General features: G+C 53.6%; 1 protein-coding gene across 1 annotated transcript in view; it reads left to right on the forward strand.

Annotated features, from left to right (window-relative positions):
• The window catches only part of TGM7 (transglutaminase 7), a gene marked incomplete at both ends in the record, with an annotated part of 53,866 nt that extends 49,506 nt beyond the window's left edge, over positions 1-4,360 (forward strand). Inside the window, 4 exons of the mRNA XM_080707037.1 lie at positions 1,120-1,446; positions 1,734-1,894; positions 3,844-3,977; positions 4,201-4,360. Coding sequence (XP_080563163.1) covers positions 1,120-1,446; positions 1,734-1,894; positions 3,844-3,977; positions 4,201-4,360 — 782 coding nt within the window. The remainder of the gene's footprint in view (positions 1-1,119; positions 1,447-1,733; positions 1,895-3,843; positions 3,978-4,200) is intronic.
• Between the last annotated feature and the right edge of the window lie 17,165 nt (positions 4,361-21,525).

Below are 21,525 nucleotides of genomic sequence, written 5' to 3' on the forward strand. Positions count from 1 at the left end.
CCTTCCCCGCGGTCATTGGTCCTCTCTCTGCCTTCCCCGCGGTCATTGGTCCTCTCTCTGCCTTCCCCGCGGTCACTGGTCCTCTCTCTGCCTTCCCCGCGGTCATTGGTCCTCTCTCTGCCTTCCCCGCGGTCATTGGTCCTCTCTCTGCCTTCCCCGCGGTCACTGGTCCTCTCTCTGCCTTCCCCGCGGTCATTGGTCCTCTCTCTGCCTTCCCCGCGGTCATTGGTCCTCTCTCTGCCTTCCCCGCGGTCACTGGTCCTCTCTCTGCCTTCCCCGCGGTCACTGGTCCTCTCTCTGCCTTCCCCGCGGTCACTGGTCCTCTCTCTGCCTTCCCCGCGGTCACTGGTCCTCTCTCTGCCTTCCCCGCGGTCATTGGTCCTCTCTCTGCCTTCCCCGCGGTCACTGGTCCTCTCTCTGCCTTCCCCGCGGTCACTGGTCCTCTCTCTGCCTTCCCCGCGGTCATTGGTCCTCTCTCTGCCTTCCCCGCGGTCATTGGTCCTCTCTCTGCCTTCCCCGCGGTCATTGGTCCTCTCTCTGCCTTCCCCGCGGTCACTGGTCCTCCCTCTGCCTTCCCCGCGGTCATTGGTCCTCCCTCTGCCTTCCCCGCGGTCATTGGTCCTCTCTCTGCCTTCCCCGCGGTCACTGGTCCTCTCTCTGCCTTCCCCGCGGTCACTGGTCCTCTCTCTGCCTTCCCCGCGGTCATTGGTCCTCTCTCTGCCTTCCCCGCGGTCATTGGTCCTCTCTCTGCCTTCCCCGCGGTCACTGGTCCTCTCTCTGCCTTCCCCGCGGTCACTGGTCCTCTCTCTGCCTTCCCCGCGGTCACTGGTCCTCTCTCTGCCTTCCCCGCGGTCATTGGTCCTCTCTCTGCCTTCCCCGCGGTCACTGGTCCTCTCTCTGCCTTCCCCGCGGTCACTGGTCCTCTCTCTGCCTTCCCCGCGGTCATTGGTCCTCTCTCTGCCTTCCCCGCGGTCACTGGTCCTCTCTCTGCCTTCCCCGCGGTCATTGGTCCTCTCTCTGCCTTCCCCGCGGTCATTGGTCCTCTCTCTGCCTTCCCCGCGGTCATTGGTCCTCTCTCTGCCTTTCCCCGCGGTGTCTCTCCTGTGTCTGTTCTGCCAGGATCCCCCGAGGAGCGGTCTGTTTCCTTGAAGGCTTCCAGGAAAATGCTGGGACCCAAGATGGCCTCTTCATCGCTCCTGGATCTCCTGGGGTCTGGGCGTCTTGAGGATCAGCCAGTCCAGCTGCATCTACAGCTGCCCCGGGCGCCGGTGTGGGGCCAGGATGTGCTGCTCGTGCTGAATGTCCGGAGGGTGCGCGGCAGAGCCCACCTCTGGGGTCCCCTCCGGCTGAGGGTGCGCTTCTGTGCACAGGCCCTGCTGCACGGGGGCCGCGCACGCCAGCCCCTCTGGAGGCAATCAGTGCCCTTGAACCTGGGCTTCAGGGAGGGTGAGTAGGCTGCAGCCTGAGAAGGCAGGGGAGCTTTGGGCCCATGAACAAGGCTGGGTGGTCCAGCCAGATCACAAAAATCCTTCAACCCCACCAACACGCACACATCCTAGGCAGTCAGGGTGCTGGTGGTGGGCCGTCAACCCACCTGATACATCCCCCACGCCAAGCCACGAAGTGAGACTCAGCGTGAGCTCAGGGGGCGGAGCCCTAGAGTAAACACACACCCTCTCTCCCTCCACTCTCACCCATTCCCTGGGCTCAAGATGCTCTTTGTCTGTGCTTAGAGATCCAGTGGCCACTCCTGCTGCCCTACAACAGTTACAAGAACAGGCTGACAGATGAAAAGCTAATCCGTGTGTCTGGCATTGCTGAGGTTGAAGAGACAGGACGGTTCATGCTGGTCCTAAAAGACCTCTCTCTGGAGCCTCCCCACTTATCTATTGAGGTGAGGTCTCTGGACAGAGAGGGGGCCCAGGGGCTCTCTAACTCACCCCACACAGGGCAAAAACACACGGTTCCCGCCTTGGACACCAAGCCGATGATTTAGCTGTGCAGGGTAGGACAGCGTGTTCTCCTGTGCTGTGTGCAAAGGGCAGGGCGGGTTCCTAAGAAGCTCAGAGAGGTGACCTTGGTGGAGGATAGTAGGAAGATCTGTGCAGAGACATAGGATGTTTATGAAGGCCTCTGAAGTAGGGAAAAGCTCAGGCAGGACAGGCCGTGGCTGGAGAGGGAGTAGAGGAAATAGATTTGAGAGAGCCCATCAGGCCATGCTCAGAAGGTGGCTGCTGGTAAGATGGGCACCACGGAGGAGGGGACAGACGAGAAGGGAGACTCAGCTTGAGTTCTGGTGTCTGGGCGGCTGGTGTGGCCTTTACATGGGGATAGAAGGGATAGTGGAGACAGGCAGGCGGGCTCCCCACGCCTATTACCAGGGTTTTCCTTGCCCAAGGCCTTGTTCCCGCCCCTTCCCTCCCTCCTACTCCAAAGGTCTTGCCCACAGTCTAGCCCAAACCTGGCTCTTCCCACCCAGAAGAACTGGGTGGCTCCAGATCGGGTAGAGATCGGCTGGCCCGGCCCGGCTCGTGGTTTCCACTGGGCACATGCAGTTAGGTTGCTAAGCCAAGCAATGCTGGGCAGCCTCCGTGTGGAGCACGGGTAGGCAGGATACGAGTGCAGACGCGGCTGGCGTTACCCAGAGCCCCTGGGTGCAGCAGGACCGCAGTGCCACACAGCAGATGCCAAGGTGACTTGGTCCCCATCAGTATGGGACCCATGGCTTGTATGGCTAGGCTGGATTCCAGAGCTATTTTAACCCATTCTACTTTGACACCCTCATTAGAGACTTGGTTCTGCCGTTTGAATTCCAGATAAGCCAGGGTGCGGTCTTCCTTCTCCCCACTCTCTAGCCAGGCAAGAACACGCCCCTCCTATGATCCGGGGGTCAGAGCTCAGTTTGGGTCAATACTCATTTACTGACAGCCGTCATTTGATGGGCACTGTACAAGTCCTGGGGTCTCAGAAGAGAGCAGGACAGAGTCCCCGCGTCTCACTCACAGGCCAAGGCCCTACCACCCACGACAGCAGCTTCGGGAGCGAAGCACTGAACTCGCCGGAGAAACTTGAGTTTGATCTGCCGATGCGTGTGCAGATACACACGGTGGCAGGGCAGAGAGCCTGGGCGGCACTGGGACCCTCGGTCAGGTCCAGATCCGCCATTAACATGCCATAGACCTTGGCCTTGTCGTTTCCTCATTGATGGAGCAAAAGGGTGGAATGATGTCCTCGTGGCAGAAGGGCGGCCCACAGGACACTCCTTCCTTCATCCCGCCTCTGTGTCATGTCAGATAATGCTGGCTGATCATGACTCTGATTGCATCTGTCCCTGGGATCCTACTTAGCACGGTGTTACTGCGAGCCACCCCTGACTCTCTGGCGCTGGCCTTGCAGCTGAAATCTAGGAGGCACCTGGAACCAGATGCGGGAGGGACACAGGGCTCCCCGCCCTTTTTGGCATTGGAGATTGAACCCAGGGGCATTCTTACTCCAAGCTACACCCCCAGCCCTTTTTAGTTTTTATTTTGAAACAGGGTCTTGCTAAGTTGCCAAAGGTTTCACTAAGTTGCTGAGGGTAGCCTCAAATCTCTGCTCCTCCCGGCTCAGCTTCTCAAATACTGGGATTACAAGCATGTGCCGCCACACCTGACTGTATCTTTACCTTCTAAAACAGGCCAGCATGTGTGTTAATCGCAGATATTCTCAGTCCACAGTCTCCTCTCCCAGTTGCAGTGCAGGAGCTCTGAGCACTAGCTCCTGGGGAGGGGGATGGGGGGAGGCCATTTAATGGAGTGCCGGATGAGGCCAGCTGCCCGGCACACCTGTCTTCTCTCCACACAGGTGTCTGAGAGGGCCGAGGTGGGAAGGACCCTGAGAATCCGCATCATCCTTACCAACACCCTCACGGTGGCCCTGACCAGCTGTACCGTGGTGCTGGAAGGAAGCGGTCTCCTCAAGGGGCAGATAGCACACGAGTAAGTGAGGCCCCGCCGCCCCCCAGGCAGCCTCTGTGTGGCCGTGCCTCCTGGGGTCGTGTCGGACCCTCCTCAGTCTCTGGACAGCGCCTTCCTTCCCCACCTTCCCACCCTCTCAGGAAAGCTGGAGCCGGGCAGTCCCAGGTGTGGCCGGCGCTCACCCACCCAGAGGGTCACCCGCTCGCCCACTGCGTCACTCTCCCGGGCTCTTTTTGACTTTCAGCCTCGGGACACTGCTGGTTGGACATACCATCCGAATTCTGATGGACCTCAGCCCCATCAGAGCCGGACCCCGCCAGCTACAGGTGCTCATTAGCAGCAAGGAGGTCAAGGAGATCAAAGGCTACAAGGACATCTTTGTCGCCACGGCTAGTGCTAACTGAGCCGGCCTTGCCTTCCTTCAGGTGCCCTCCTCAGTCGGCCCACTCTCACCGCGCTCCTTTCTATCCTGACCGTATGTTACCCGTGCTTCACCTCTCTTCTGGGGCTGAATGATGCTCTCTGGAACCACTGTGCACCTCAGGAAGAAACAATAAAGACGTCTTTATTATCACTGGCAGTCTCCCTCCTGCACGAACAAGCCACTTATCACAGCTAGTGGGTCCTCCTGACCTGGCGGCTGGCTGTATCCCCTTCCTCCCCGCACACAAGCTGCCTCTCTGAAACTCAGGGTTCCAGTCTCTTCACTTGCATTGTGTGGGCAAGGTCCAGGCGGCTGGGGGAGGTCTGCAGAGGGCATCGGGAGAGGAAATGGAGTCCTGTGCCCACTCAGAGGCGCCCAGCAGAGCAGGGCGGCCCCCTTTGGCAGCGTTCATCCCACAGACACTGCCAGAGGTCCCACTCGGCGCAGCCCGGGAGGCCTGGGGGGAGCTTCACAGCTGGCTGCTCTCTGGCAAAGGGAAAAGCTTTCCCTGCACCCCCCTCTGTTTCCTCCCTTTTGTCTTTTTCTTTCTTTGGTTAGTGGAGCTTGAACCCAGGGGCATTCTACCTCTGAGCTACACCCCCAGCCCTATTTTGTTTTTTAGTTTGAATCAGGGTCTCACTAAGTTGCGGAAGGCCTCACTAAGTTGCTGAGGCTGGCCTTGAACCTACAATCCTCCTATTTCAGCCTCCCAAGTACTGGGATTACAGGTGTGAACCACCATGTCCAGCTTTATTTTTCACTTTGCTGTGTGTGTGTGTGTGTGTGTGTGTGTGTGTGTGCGCGCGCACACGCGCACTACTGGAAATTGAACTCAAGGCATTCTACCTCTGAGCTACATCCCCAGCCCTATTTTATTTATAATTTTATTTATTTCTAATTTTATTTTATTATTTTATTTTTGCGGTACTGGGGATGGGGCCCAGGGACATTCTACCTCCGACCTACACCCCCAGCACTGTTTTTTTTTTTGGTGTGTGTGTGATACTAAGGATGGAACCCAGAGGTATTCTACCTCCAAGCTATACTCCTAGTCCGATTCTTTATTCTTTATTTTGAAACAGGGTCTCTGAGTTGCAAAGGGCCTCACTAAGCAGCTAAGGCTGTCCATGAACCGTGATCCTCCAGTCTCAGCCCCCCAAATGCTGGGATTACAAGCGTGCACCACCACGCCTGGCTTGGTCTAATACTTTTTTTTTTTTTAGAATGAAATCAAGTAATTCCTGTATTTGGGAGACGGAGACGGAGACGGAAGAATTGCTGATTCAAGACCAGCCTCGGCAACTTAACCAGGCCCTGTTTCAAAATAAAAAGTAAAATTAGAGCCAGGTGTAGTGGCGCACGCTTGTAATCCCCGTGCTTGGGAGGCTGAGACAGGAGGATCACGCAGGTTCGAAGCCAGCCTCAGCTGACTTAAGAGACCCTGTTTCCAAATAAAATATAAAATAGGTCTGGGAGTGTAGCCTGGAGGTAGAAGGCCCCTGGGTTCCATCCCCAGTACCACCCCCCCAAAAAAAGTAAAATTGGGCTGGGGCTGTAGCTCACAGGTAGAATGCCCCTGGGTTCATCCCCCAGTTTAACAACACCAACAACAAAGTATTACACCACGTGGAAGGCCCCGAGTTCAAGGCCCAGCTCTGGAAAAGAAAAGTTATCATTACAAATTGTTATCTCCCTTGTGGATAATATAGAAAATACAGGAATCCAGGAAAGCACAGCACCTTCCTGCAGGTGCTCTGCACAGGTCCACAGGTCCACAGGGCTCTGCAGGTCCACCTGGCCCTCCTCTCTCCTTCTTCCTTTCTCTCCTTTGCTCGCCCCGCCCCGCGTCATTCTCTTCCTCCCTGATATTTTCTCTCTTGAGTGGCCGCAGGCCAGAGCCTCCCGTCTCTGCCCACACCTGGCTGCTCGGCACCAGGCCGGTGACCAGCCGGGCCTGTCCCACTGCGGGGCCTCTGTCACTGACTCGCCGCTGCGTCCCCGCCCTCAGGACAGCGCGCCCCGCCGGCCCTTGCTGCCCTGAGTCCTCTGTTCAGGCCCTGCTCTCCGGCCCTGCCCCGAACTGCGTCACTGGAGGGACAGCAGGCGGACCTCGTGCTGGGCTCCAAGGGGCCTCCCAGGAGGCCGTGGGTATCAGCCTGGACATTTGTTCTCTTCTCACCTAGAACTTGGCTTTAAGATTCACCCTGTCATGCTTCTTCTGCTTTTTGTCACGTAGACAAGCCTGGCTTGCTTGGAGAAGGTGGCCCAGGCCAGGCTGGCTGGACTCCTGACTCCGGCATTCCTGCGCCCTGCAGATGCACAGAGCCTGTCATCCTCAGGAACTTTGGGCTGCTAATGTTGGGCTCCCTGGCATCCAGCATCATCGCAGGATGCAAAGCAAGGACCATTTAGCTCCATCTTCCTGGCGCCACATGTATAAACTGATTAGCCACCGCAAAGCCAGCCTCACCCTCACTCATAGGCTGCTGTGAACGCGATCACAGCCAATGAACAAATGAGAAGGTTGAGCTAAAGTACTTTAAGCCAGGCATGGTGGCGCCTGCCTGTATTCGCAGTACTTGGGAGGCTGAGACCGGAGGATTGCAGGTTCAAGGCCAGCCTCAATAACTTAGCAAGATTCTGTTTCAAAATAAAAAGTAAAAAAGAGGCGATGGGAGTAGAATGGCCCTGGGTTCAATCTCAAGTACCAAAATAAATAAATTTTGAAAATTGTACAGCACGTTAGTATGCAAAATTCTCTGGTCAGTTTAATCCTCTGTCCTGGGCAACTGCATCCATTTCTGGGAGTAGGAAGGGGGTGGGCAGAGGAGTCCACTTGGATCTGCCACATCTGGCTTCACATCTGGTCATTATCCATGGGGACCTTGCCCTCCCTCCAGACCTGGGCACCAGGGTGTCACGGTCCCTCGTTCCATAGATAAAGAAACTGGCAGTTTCCCAAGAGCATACCAGGAATTCACGGCATGGCAGGAATTAGCTCCTAAGTCAGCCTAGTGTTAGAAAGGTCTAGAGGTTCCCAGCCCAACTGGCTAGTGCCGGCGCAGGTGTGTCCCGTGGGGATGGCCGGTGTGTCCTCCCCTGAGGCCACAGCCCTGCTCCTGATGGACCGGAAGGTCTCAGCAACTCTGCTGACTGCCCGACCCAGGGACAAGCTGCAGTGACCGGATCCACCTCCCTGCCTCCCCTGGGCACGCCTCCCCACATACCCTCTGACTAATGGTTTGCCGGAATCAAATGATAGGCCAGACTTGAAAAGCAGCTCATTAGGCCCAGAGCCCAGGGCTTGTTCAGCCCCAGGGCCCAGGCAGAGGAGCCACTGTGGGTTTTCCTGGCCCCTGGATGGGCTTCGTGCCCCTGCAGCGCCTCTCCCTCCTCCCTCTGCTGGGCGGTTACCGTAGCAAGTCTTCTCAGAGGGCTGCCTGGCGGAGCAAGGCCCTCCGAAGGGACCGAGTGCATTTCGGGGGTGGGCAGAGTTGCCCACAGTTCAGACCACTCAGGCTGGTACATCCTAGGGGGCTTTCATTGCGATGGCTGCCTGAGGGCTCCACAGCCACTCAGCTTTCCCCAGCGGGGCTGGGCTGGCCCCAGGGGCACCTCGCTGTCTGTCTCCGTGGCCACCCTCGCTGCACCTGCCTTCCTGTCTCCTCTCCAGACTAAACTCTCATAACTGTGTCTCTTACTCCCTCTTGGCCAGTGCAGTACTGGGGATTGAACCCAGGGGTAATCTACCACTGAGCCGAGACTCAGTGTGTGTGTGTGTGTGTGTGTGTGTGTGTGTGTGTGTGTGTTGCCAGGGATTGAACCCTGGGGTAGTCTACCTCTGAGCTATACCCCCAAAACTTCTTTCTTTTTTTCTTTTGCATGGTGTTGCTAAATTGCTGAGGGTCTAGCTAAGTTGCTAAAGCTGGCCCCAAACCTGTGAGCCTCCTGTTTCAGCCTCCCGGGTACCAGGATTACAATCGTGCCTTGCCATGCTCTGCTCCCAACCCCTTTTGTTTGGAAACCAAGTCTCGCTAAGTTGCTGAGGCTGACCCTGAACCTACAATCCTCTTGTCTCAGCCTCCCAAATCCTGGGGCTACAGGTGTGCACCACGACGCTCAGCTTAATGTTCTGTTTTGAGACAGGGTTTCAGTGGCCCAGGCTGACCTCAAACCTGCAATCCTCCTGCCTCAGTTACCAAAATACTGGTATTACAGGCGCATGCCATGGTGCCCGACTGGCAGGCAGGTGTTGATAATGTCGAGGGATGAGCTAGGTAAGGAGGAATGCAGAGAGCCAGCCCTCGGACGCCTGCTGCGCTGGAGGAAGACTTCCTGGAGGAGGCAGTTGAGCCTGGAGAAAGCAGACAAGAGGGAGGGACCGGTTCAGAAAGAGAGACCCTGCGTGAGCGAGAGAGGAGCCGTGGGAGCCAGGCACCCACCAGAAAGCTGGAGGGTTTGGCCTGCTTGGACTCCAGGTGGGGAAGCAGGATCCCCCAGGGCTTCAAGCGGGAGGTTGAGGAGTCTGGACTGACACTGTTGGATCTTTAGCAGGGAGCAATCTGGTCGAATAGGTGCTTCAGAAAAATCACTGGTGACACCGGGTGTGGTGGCACACACTTATAATCCCAGCATTCCGGAGGCTGAGACAGGAGGATCCAGGTTCGCGGACAGCCTCAGCTACTTAGTGAGGCCCTTCGCAACTCAGTGAGACCCTGTTTTAAAATAAAGAATAAAAAATAGGGCAGGGGGTGCAGCTCGGAGGCAGAATGATCCTGGGTTCCATCCCCAGTGCCACACATGCACACAAGAAAGAAAGAAAGAGAAAGGAAGGAAGGGAGGGAGGGAGGGAGGGAGGGAGGGAGGGAGGAAGGAAGGAAGGAAGGAAGGAAGGAAGGAAGGAAGGAAGGAAGAAAATCCCTGGTGGCCCATTTGGGAAAGGAGGGTGGGAATTTGCTGAGGGGGTGTCAGAAGCTGGGCTGACCTGGTGCGCTAACAGGAGGCTAGAAGGCTATAGAAATGCCACACAGTGCCCAGCGGTGCCTGGCATGGCCGGTGGGCCAGGTCCTCACCCACCAAACAGGTGGGGAGAAGAGGCAGGTGTCCTGAGAGCAGGGGAGGGAGGAGCTCCATTTGTGCACAGCGGAGGGATCCAGCAGGCGGGACCTGCAGTCCACGGTTCAGGGCAACCCTGTGTCATCAGAAAGCCAGTGGAGTGAGACTAGAGGAGCCCCCAAGACAAGTCCCTGGGAAGTCCACATGGGGTTGGGGTGGACTCTGTTAAAGAGACAGAGAGCCGGGCGTGGTGGGCACGCTTGTAATCCCTGCGCTTGGGAGGCTGAGACAGGAGGATCTCACAAGTTCAAAGCCAGCCTCAGCTACTTAGTGAGGCTCTCAGCGACTTAGTGAGACCCTGTTTCCAAATAAAATATAAAATAGGTCTGGGAATATAGCCCAGGGGTAGAAAAGACCCTGGGTTCCACCCCCAGTACCGAGAGAGAGAGAGAGAGAGAGAGAGAGAGAGAAAGAAGGAGGAGGAGGAGGAGGAGGAGGAGGAGGAGGAGGAGGAGAGGGAGAGGGAGAAGGAGGAGAAGGAGAAGGAGGAGGAGGAGGAGGAGGAGAAGAAGAAAAAGAAGAAGAAGAAGAAGAAGAAGAAGAAGAAGAAGAAGAAGAAGAAGAAGAAGAAGAAGCCAGAGTGGATGGGGAGAGAGCAGAACAGCTCGGGAGCAGAGAGGGGTCCCCTAACCCAAAAGGAGCAGTCCATGCAGCCAAGGCTGCAGGAGGCCACGCAATATAAGATCAGGCAGGGATGTCCAGTGCCAGGTGAGGGCGATCCAGAAGAGTCTGGGGACCGCGGGCAGAGGCGAGGCAAAGCCGTGGTGAGGGCATGGCCGGGTGGTGGAGTTGGGAAGGGGCAGGAGCCGCCGGGCACCTAGTTCTAGTTCTCAGGGCCGGCAGTGGAAGCACTGTATCCAAACAGTGAGCTGCACCCGTGCACACACACTCTCTAGGAGCTGACAGGGACAGAAGGAGTTGAAAATATGAGAGAGAAGGCGATGCCAGAGGATAGTTCCTGAGAGAGAAGGACCCAGAAAGCGGGGGATGCAGGAAGGGTGTGTCACAGCAGAGAAAGCAGACGGCGAGGCGCCCCGCGGCCTCCTCACTCACAGACCGCCCTCCCTCCACCCCTCCTCCTAGCTCTGCTTTTCTCTGCATTCATTCGCTCCAAGGACTTGTACTTTTTTTTTTTTTCTTTTGCGGAGCTGGGCTCCAGCCCAGGGCCCCACCTGTGTGAGGACAGCGCCCACTCGGCGCCCTCCCCTCGGGCCTCGCTCTCACGAGGACCAGGCCCTTCCTCATCTTTCCAGTATTTTCAAAACTCCTACATAAACCTCCCCATCATCTCTTCTCCTGTTTTTTTTTTTTTTTTTGTGGTACTGGGGGTGGAACCCAGGGGCTTTCTACCTCCAGGCTACACTCCCAGACCTATTTTATATTTTATTTGGAAACAGGGTCTCACTAAGTTGCCGAGAGCCTCACTCAGTAGCTGAGGCTGGCTTCGAACCTGTGCGATTCTCCTGTCTCAGCCTTCCAAGTACTGGGATGACAAGCGTGCACCACCACGTCTGGCTTTTTTTTTTTTTTAAGACTCAGACAAAAAATAAATACACTAAAGTCCTATTAAGGGTGATCTAGTGTGGGTCCTGTTTGCATCGAATGTCCAGAAAGTGACTCTTTGGGATAAAAGAGGGTCGTGGTCCAGAGCCGACATCCAGGTTCACCAGGGCTCTCAGTTGCCCGCAGTCTCCTCAGGAGCCTGGTACTCCTTCCTGCAGGGGCACAGCCCGCCTCATCCCTGGAGGCCCCATCAGCTCGCCTCTCCCTCCTGGCTCCCCCGCCGCAGCGTGACACCTGCCAGGAAATGCCGTGTTGCTCAAGAGCCGTCAGAGGCCCACACGGCACAAGGCCCTGACGGTTCCTTGGCCTCCACCTCCTCTCAGCCAAACAACACCGCCAAGAAAAACCAGAGGGCAAGTGAGCAAACCAGTTGTGATCTGTGCAGTAAGCAGGTGGCAGAGTGGCAGCCGGCCCCGCCTTGCACGGCTGCCGGAGTCTCGGGATGGAAGGGTAGCAGACACGCCGGGACCGGCTTCCTGAAGCTCCAGTCCACCCAGCGGCTCCGTGGGAAGCATCCCAGGAGCCTGGAGGCGCCACCATGGCCCAAGGTAGGGGAGGCCCACGGAGCTACTCGATGCAGGAACAAGGACAAGGGAGAACTAGGAAGCCGGGGAGGAGGGCGGGTTCAGAGGAGCCCATGCAGAGCTGACCTGGGGAGAGTGGGGACCCCAGGGTCTTCAGAACTCATTGGTGGCTTGAGAACCAGGAGGCAGGGTGGGGGCTGACAGGTAAACATAGCTGCGTGCCAACATGGCTGCTCCCATAACCAGGTGGAACAGGCAGGGCCAGGGATTAGAGGGTCAGCGTTCCTGTCCTTCTCTGCCACGGCCCGGCCTTTCAACACAGGGAAAATAATTTCTCTACCTCCTGCCTCCCGTGCCCAAAAACTGGGAGAGGTTGAACAGTCTGGCCATTGTGGTCCAACTCTAGAGTTCTCCGCATCTCCACATCACCTCTTCTTCCCTCATCTCAGAGGCACTCTTCCCCTCTTAGCTAACCTTCCCACCATTAGCGTGCACTCTACGCCACCTCCCCCGTGGAGAATAAATGGTTAAAGCTGGGCGTGGCGGTGCACGCTTGTTAGCCCAGCTTTTGGGAGGCTGAGACAGGAGGACCACAGTTCACAGACAGCCTCAGCTACTTAGTGAGGCCTCTGCAACTCAGTGAGACCCTGTTTCAAAATAAAGAATAAAAAATAGGTGTCGCTCAGAGGTCAAATGCCCCTGGGTTCCACTCAAGTACCGCAACAATAACAACAATAAAAGATTAAATGTTTAGTGGAGACCATTTGTAGGGTGGGCTTTTGACTCTTTCTATGAATGCAACACCCCACCTTCATTTGCTATTTTTGTGTTTAAGTTTTGATTTTAAAATTTGCATAACTTTTTTTGAGACGCTGGGGGTGGAACCCAGGGGACATTCGACCCCTGAGCTACACCCCCTGCCCAATTATTTTTCTTTATTTTGAAACCAGCTCTCACTGAGTTGCGGAGGGCCTCACTAAGTAGCTGAGGCTGGCCGCAAACCACGATCCTCCTGTCTCAGCCTCCCAAGCGCTGGCATTACAAACGTGCGCCACCACGCCTGCCTTGATATTTGCGGAGCTTTTACTCACAGAGGAAATAAACAAATACATAGTTGGGGTAAGGTAAAGCAAAGAGAGCTGACTGCAGTCCTTGCTGAAAGGCAGATGCCGCTCACCTGCTGGGTAGCCTGTCAGTGCCCGCTGGAGCTGGAGCCAGCTAGTGGTCCCTGTCTAGTCTACTGGTGTCCAAAGGGGTGCGCTTCCTTTTCCACTACTAGGAAAAGCCTAGTGCCTTCCCAGCTGCCAGGGTTGGGATGTTCTCTCCAAACATGAATGAGAGCCATGGGTAGGGGGGAGAGCACTGGACTTGGGTCAGGGATCCTGGGTTTAACCTAAGGCAAAACATTCAATCTGTCTGAGCCTCGGTTTTCTGGTCTCCAAGTGCAAATGACGTAACGTTTGGTTCCTCGGAGGTGGTAGCGATGATTGAACAGGCCGTCCTAGAGTGCTTAGCACAGAGCCCAGCAAATGGAAGGCAGGCCCTCAAAAAAATGCTGTTTGATTTGAAATATGAAATAAATACAGGGTGATTTTGTGAAGATAGACAACTCTGTTCAACCTAGCACACACTTCTGAGTAACTACGGTGTTCTGATCACTATGTTTATGGTTTTTATAATAATAAGCTACTTTATGAAAAAGATGTGTATAACCACAATCAAAAGAACTCAGATAAATTTAAGAATATAAAATTTAGCTAGGAGTGGTGGCGCACACCTGTAACCCCAGTACTTGGGAGGCAGAGACAGGAGGACCACAGGTTTGAGACCAGCCTCCACAATTCAGTGAGACCCTGTTTCCAAAGAAAAAATAAATTAAATAGGGCTGGGGTATAGTTCAAAGGCAGAATGCCCCAGGGGTTCAATCCCCAGTATTACAGAAGGAAAAGAAAAAAAAGAAGGAAGGAAGGAAGGAAGAGAAAGAAAGGAAGAAAGAAAAGGAGGAAGAAAGAAAAGAAGGGAAAAGTGAGAGCATATAAAGTTTAATATTTGGTAGAGTCTTTTGGTGTAGTTGATTTGTTTCATATCTATCTGTTCAGCTTTATTGACATGTAATTTATAAGCTGTAAAGTTCACCCACTTGCTGGGCATGGTGGTACACACCTATAATCCCATTACTTGGGAGGCTAAGACAGGAGGATCACAGGTTTGAGGCCAGCCTCAGAAAGTTAGCAAGACACTGCTGCAAAATAAAAAGTTTTAAAAGGGCTGAGAGTGTAGCTTAGAAGTAGAACACCCCTGGATTCAATCCCCAGCACCACAGAAACAAAACAAAAACATTTCACCCACTTACAATATACAATTCACTAGGCTTTGGTATATTCACAGTGTTTAGCAAGCATCACCCCTAACCTAATTCCTGAACATTTTCATCCCTTCAAAAAGAACCCTGTGCCCAGCAGCAGTCACACCCATTCCGCCTTTCTCTGCCTCCTGGCAAAACCTACTCTACTTTTTGTCTCCAGATTTGCCTATTCTGAACATCCAGTATTTCCCTATTAAATGTGGTTAGATGTCTGTTTTTATTTGATACCATTTATCAGGTTAAAGAAACTTCCTTTTAGTCTTTTTTGAGTATTTTTATTGTGAAAAAATATTAGATTTTGTTCATGCTTTGGCTTATTATTATTATTATTATTAATTATTATCTTAACACAGCCAAGGCAAAGCAGCTAGCACCCTGTGCTTATTGGCTTACATCTAGTGGTAGAGAAACAGACAAAAAGTAACCAGAAAAAAATAGATGGACCTCTCATGCTGAACCAGAAGATAGTAAGATCTCAGTAAAAATTTGTTGTTATTGATAATAAATAAGCATGACACATAAATTAACTTGTCCACCACGCAGTTAAGAATCAGCGTATTTCTGTCAAATGCCAGGGAAATGTGGGAGAGGGGAAGAAGGGTCTCCAGTGAGGCTGGGCTTCGTGAGGAAGGTGGGACTTAAGGGCAAGTGGGATTTGGTTAAATAGGGAGGGGATTCTGAGTAGGGACTATGGCAGAAATTAAATGCACAGTCAAGTGAACCATTTGTATGACGCATGCTATAATCCCAGAATTGGGAGACTGAGGCAAGCGGATCACAGGTTCAAGGACAGCCTCGGCAACTTAGTGAGATTCTCATTAACCTAGCGAGACTGTGTTTCAAAACAAAATATAAAAAGGGCTGGTGGTGAGCCGGGCATGGTGGCGCACATTTGTATTCCCAGCGCTTGGGAGACTGAGACAGGAGGATCCCACAAGTTCGAAGCCAGCCTCAGCTATTTAGTGAGGCTCTCAGCAACTTAGTGAGACCCTGTTTCCAAATAAAGTATAAAATAGGTCTGGGAGTATAGCCTGGAGGTAGAAAAGCCCCTGGGTTCCACCTCCAGTATCACCAAAAAAAAAAAAAAAGTGGAGGCTGGTGGTGTAGTTTGGAGGTAGAATGTTCCTGGGTTCAACTCCCAGTGTCCCAGTGCCATAGAATAAAATAAGGTAAAGAGATTGCTGGAAGCTGTTGACGGTGGCATATGTCTGTAATACCAGAACTTGGGAGGCTGCGACAAAAGGATTGCAGGTTCAAGGCCAGCCTCAGCAGCTTAATAAGACCTTGTTTCAAAATAAAATATAAAATAGGGCTGGAATGTGGACCAGAGGTAGATAGCCCCTGGGTTCAAGCCCCATTAACACACACACACACACACACACACACACACACACACACACACACACACACAGCTAATCCAGGAAAAGTTAACCCAGGAACCTGGTCCCAGGTTCAGAGGCTGGTACAGGAACAGGTAAGACTGTTGACTTCAAGAAAGCGAATGAATCTGAACCTGCCGGGCTAAGGGAGCGATCAGACTTGGGAGTTAGACAGAGGCAGAAGACCACGCACAACCGGGAGCGCATGAGGAAGAAAGGGAGAGACGGTCAGAGAAGTAGGAAAGGAAGAAAAGGAGGAAGGAGGAGTGTGCACGCATAGAGCCTGCGCCCTCTCCCCGCCGACCCTGTCGGCTAGTCTCCTGCAGACTTTGGCTTCCCAGCGTGGAAGCTGGGGTGCAGAGAGGCGAGTCACTTCCTTGGGTTTGCACAACCAGCGATGGACCAGATTGGGGTCCACAACCCTGCTGTTCTGTCTGCCAGACTGCCCCACGCCAGGGGTGGAGGTGGCCATCACAGACCTCCAGTGCTCTTGGAACAACCGGCGACATCACACGGAGGAGATCAGCGTGGACCACCTCCTGGTTCGCCGGGGCCAGGCCTTCAACATCACCCTGTACTTCCGGAACCGGGGCTTCCAGCCGGGCCTGGACAACATCATCTTTGTGGCCGAGACAGGTAAGGACCTAAGTTGGTTCACGGTGTGTGTGTGTGTGTGTGTGTGTGTGTGTGTGTGTACGTGTGGTGGGGGGACTTTAAGAAGCTGAGAGGTCGCCACAGAGCACCTAATCTCTACTTCCCTCCCAGGACCCCTGCCAGACCTGGCTAAAGGGACTCGGGCAGTGTTCAGCCTGGGAACTCGCAGCGGCCTCAGCCCCTGGGTTGCCTCACTGGAGACCAACGGGGCCACCTCCATGGAGGTGAGCCTGTGCGCCCCACCCACGGCAGCTGTAGGGCGGTACCTCCTGAAAATTCACATCGACCCCTTCCAGGGCTCTGTCACAGCCTACCAGCTCGGGGAGTTCATCCTACTCTTCAATCCCTGGTGCCCAGGTAAGACAGGTGCCCCAGCAGGGCTCCTTCATTTCTTTCTGCCAGTGTCACCACAGGAAGCCAGGCTCAAGGGCGGCCAGACCACCCACAGCCACCTTCCCATCGCTCTAGCTCAGCACCTGCCGCCAACCCAACAGCCAGGCAGGGGAGTCCTGCTGGTACTCACTCACTTCAGATTTTAAAACTAGGAATCTAGTACTCTTTACTTAAATACAGTAACACTATGCTAATTAGCTTGACCGATATTAACATCTGTCTTCAAGAGAAGTCTTTCTTTTTCTCTCTCTCTCTCTTTCTTTCTTTCTTTCAGTTATTTATATTTTTGTGGTACTGCAGATTAAAGCCAGAGATATGTATAATCAAATATATGTAAACATATATAGTTTTTCAGTACTGGGGATAGAACCCAGGGGCATTCTACCTCCAAGCTACACCCCCAGCCCCATTTTTTATTCTTTTTCTTTTTCTTTTCTTTTGTGGTACTGACGGTGGAACCCAGGGGCTTTCTACCTCCAGGCTGTACTCCCAGACCTATTTTATATATTATTTGGAAATAGGGTCTCACTAAGTTGCTGAGAGCCTCACTCAGTGGCTGAGGCTGACTTCCAACCTGTGTGATCCTCCAATCTCAGCCTGTACAGGTTACTTTTGTAACCTGTTTTAATTTAATACATCACACGTAGATCCCCATGTCTGTACATATGATTCTGCCACCTTAATGCTATCTAGAATTCTAAGGTGGGGGTGCACTGAAGCTATTTACCAGTCTGGGGAGCAAAGCATCTCAGTTGTTTTCAGCCTCTCAGTATTATAAGCAGCGCTCAGGAGGCCGCTTAGCATCTAACTCCTTTTGCACAACCTAAACGCTGCCCTGAGACTAAATTCCAGCAGGAAAGCCGGGTGTGGTGGTGCACGCTTGTAATCCCAGCATTCGGGAACCTGAGACTGGAGGATCGCGGTTCGCGGATAGCCTCAACTACTTAGTGAGGCCCTCTGCACTCAGTGAGACCTGGTTTCAAAATAAAGAATAAAAAATAAGGCAGGGGGTGTAGCTCAGAGGTCAAATACCCCTGAGTTCCATCCCCAGACCCACAAAATAAATAAATAAATAAATAAATAAATAAATAAATAAATAAATAAATAAATTCCAGCAGGAATGAGGGCGTCAGTGCCCACCCTCAGGTCTGGTTCGCTCTTTTCCAACCAAGGTTAGTTGCGCGTGGCGGAGGCGCACCAAGTCTGGAGTTGCCGGGTTGGCCGTGTCCAGTTCCAGCTCTGTACTTAGCTGTGATTTGGGCTGGTTAGTTCCTGAATCACTGAGCCGTTTGTTCTCGGCTTTAAAATGGAAAGAGGTGCAAATGTGCTTCATAAACCACGAAACCTCAGCGAAGGTCCATTTGTATTACCACACCTCATGTTCGTCCTGAGCCTGTTGCTGGTCTTGAGGACGTGGTCTCCCAAGACCCACCTCCCCGTGGCCATCTTGGCGTCTCCGCTGCCCTCCCCAAAGCTGGGTTTCCACGGGACAGCGGGGACAGGGATGGGCAGGAGGGGCAGGGTGACTCTTCCTCTCTGTGTCTCTATTCCCAGGGGACTCCGTCTACATGGACAGTGAGCCCCAGAGGCAGGAGTATGTTGTGAATGACTACGGCTTCATCTACCAAGGGAACAAGAACTGGATCCGCCCGTGCCCCTGGAACTATGGACAGGTGAGTGTCAGCCCGCCGGGCCCGGGCTTGTGGAAAGAGGGGCATGGGGTGGGATGGATGCAAGCTGAGTGGCACCAGGGAGGTGTGGGCGAAGGTCTGCTCTGCATGGTGGACCACGTCTGACTTGGACAGCAAGACCCTGGGGAAGGGCAGATGAGGAAGCCCGCCCAGGACAGCAGTGATGGTGCCCGGCAGGCAGCCTCAGCTACTCAGTGAGCCTCTGCAACTCAGGGAGACCCTGTTTCCAAATAAAGAATAAAAAATAGGGCTGGCTGAAGGCGTTGATCGGAGGTAGAATGCCCCTGGGTTCCATCCCCAGTACCGGAAAAACAAAAATGTACATGACTGTTTAAAAACCTTTGCAAAGAAATGTTGCCAAAATAGATACCTGGACCGCTAAGGCCACACTAAGCACCCTCACTAGCTTGCTGTATGTTCCCCTACACTTTGTTTTCTACACATATTCTAAAATGTGTTATTTTATATGTAAAAATAGCGTGCTATTCATTGCAATGTTTGACAACTCCTGTTTTACTTAAAGTTCAGCCCCAGCCAGGTGTGATGGCGCAGTCCTGTAATCCAAGTGCTTGGGAGGCTGAGACAGGAAGGTCACAGGTTCCCAGCCAGCTTCAGTAATTTAGTAAAACCCTCGCAACTTAGTGAGACCCTATTTCAAAATAAAAAATGAAAAGGGCTGGGGCGCAGCTCAGAGATAGAGGGCACCTATGTTCAATCCTTAGCACACACAAACACACACACACACACACACACACACACACACACACACGCTCAGTCCCCAGCAGGAGCTCCAGGAAGCCCAAGGCCAGGCCAGGAGGAAAGAAGAGGGTCTGTAGGCCGAGCCCTGGTGCTGCGTTCAGCTTGGGTAGTTGGGGACCTTGGAGAGCCCCAGGACAGGAGTTATTGTCATCTCTGTTGGTGTGTGTGTGTGTGTGTGTGTGTGTGTGTGTGTGTGTGTGTGTGTGGTGCTGGGGATTGCAGCCAGGGTCCCCTGCAGCCTAGGAATGTGCTCTACAAACAAGCCAACCTCCCAACCCTCATCTGTGAGTAGCAAGAGCAAGGAAGCACTGCTGAGCTCTGGGCCCCTTTCTTCCACTCAGTACCAGGAGGGTGCTGAGTACTAGAGACACAGAGAGGAATAAAACACTGTCTGCTTCCACAGGATAGCGGGGACCCAGGCACAGAAGCAGTCGCTTATCAAGTGCTGGGAGGTGTAAAGACTGAGATGGTTGCGACATGTCCGGGGGTTAGGAGGAAGGCTCTCGGCTGGCGGGCGGGCGTTGAGGAGGCTTCTTGGGAGAGGAGACGCTTGGACTGATTTAGCCCAGTGAAGGCAGAGGACGGGGCAAGAGCAAAGACTTAAGTTTGCCCCCCGCGGGAGTTACAAGGAATTTGGTGATGCTGGAGGGGGCATGGCAAAGTGGGGGAGGGCTTGGGAGGAATGGGGGGCAGATTGGGGAGGGAGGGTTGCTTTCTAAAGGCGGCCAGAGCTAATTCTCTAGGCCATGGGGCCTTTGAACATTTCAAAATAGAAAAGTGGAACTGGCCATGTGGTCCCTGGGGGAACTAGATCAAAGAATTTTCTTTTTTTCTTTTGTGGTCCTGGGGATGGAACCCAGGGGCTTTTCTACCTCTGGGCTACACCCCCAAATCTATTTTATACTTTATTTGGAAACAGGGTCTCACTAAGTTGCTGAGAGCCTCACTAAGTAGCTGAGGCTGGCTTCGAACCTGTGCGATCCTCCTGTCTCAGCCTCCCAAGTGCTGCTTATTGCCCACCGTTAAGTGGGAATAAAATGTTTTCATTTACACTCATTTGACAAAGATGTCTGGAGTCCCTCCTATGTCCCGGGCATTGTGCCAGGTCTCTGGTCCAGGGTTATGAGAAGAGCTGGTGGAGACAGTGCATACACTCAGGCAAGAAGAACAGATGTCACACGCTGAGTCAGATGTGTAGAGGGACGTCCCAGGTTACAGACCTCAGCAAGTTCAGCTCGGGGACCTGAAGGGCGGGAGGAGCCAGGCTGCCCTGGGTGGAAGCTCTGCAACTCACGTGGGGTTGGCAGGTCCAGAGCCCTACTGAGTTGTGGCCATGACAGGTTGGCACCAAGACCTCAGATGGCTGCCAATGATAACCTGAGTCATCAGGTGGGTGCGGAATTAGAAGCGATGTGGTTTTAGCAAGAACATCCTGGGGACTCCAGGAAAAGATGGAGACAAAGACTTTTCAGCCAGGCGGACTTGTGGGGAAAAACCAGCAGCAACAACAGTGACTTCAAAATGAAGAGAGAGCGCGCTCGGGAGGCCGAGACAGGAGGATCACGCAGGTTCGAAGCCAGCCTCAGCTACTTAGTGAGGCTCTCAGCAACCTAGTGAGACCCCGTTTCCAAATAAAGTATAAAATAGGTCTGGGAGGATAGCCCAGAGGTAGAAAGCCCCTGGGTTCCACCCCCAGGACCACAAAAAAAGAAGAAGAAGAAGGAGGAGGAGGAGGAGGAGGAGGAGGAGGAGGAGGAAGAGGAAGAGGAAGAGGAAGAGGAAGAGGAGGAGAAGAAGAGAGGGATTCACAAGTCAAAGACTGCAGGGCATATGTGTCGGGGGCTTGAGATCGCAGAGCTCTGAAGCACACGCCTGCCCAGGAGGCAGTTGTGGCTGTTCTGTTTGGCACAGCTGCCTTCCAATGAGACTGTATTCCAGAAACACTGGGATATCCACGGGCGGCTGTGTATTTCTTTACATATCCCCACACGCCAAGTCTGAGAACCTCTCTTCTCTGTGCTTCCTTTTGCAGTTTGAAGAGAATATTGTAAACATCTGCCTGGAGCTGCTAGACAAGAGCCTGAACTTCCAGATCGACCCGGCCACAGACTGTGCCCTCCGGGGAAGCCCCGTCTACATCAGCAGAGTGGTGTGCGCCATGGTGAGCCCCTGGGGTGCCGGGGAGGGAGGAAGCTGTGCCTCTTACAGCTGCCCCTGCAGTGGGGGAATGGAGCCATGAGGACGGGGCTCTCTGGCAAAGCCATTTTGGAAAGACCGATGCCAGAATGTGGGCAACAAGCTTTCTTGATTTCTTTCTTTTTCTTTTTACTTTTTTTTTTCTTCTTTTTCAGTACTGGGGATGGAACTCAGGGGCATTCTACCCCCAAGCTACACCCTTAGCCCTATTTTTTATTCTTTATTTTGACACAGGGTCTCACTAAGTAGCTGAGGTTGGCCTCAAACCTGGGACCCTCTTGTCTCAGCCTCCCAAATGCTAAAATTACAAGCATGTGCCACCACGCCCAGCTTGCCCTGAAATGTTTTTAAGAGTACGCAGAGTCAAGTTCCAGCTTTACAGGGGACAGGGTGAGAGCAATAAGCTCATTAACAATGGCACACGAGTCAGAATGGCTGGCCTCCCACCTCTACCCCTGCGCAGCGGGTCTGGAAGCCCCCAGTGAAGTGAGGTCCAAAGCCAGCCG

This window comes from Muscardinus avellanarius (genome assembly GCF_963383645.1).
Source record: "Muscardinus avellanarius genome assembly, chromosome: 12".
Taxonomy (NCBI): domain Eukaryota; kingdom Metazoa; phylum Chordata; class Mammalia; order Rodentia; family Gliridae; genus Muscardinus; species Muscardinus avellanarius.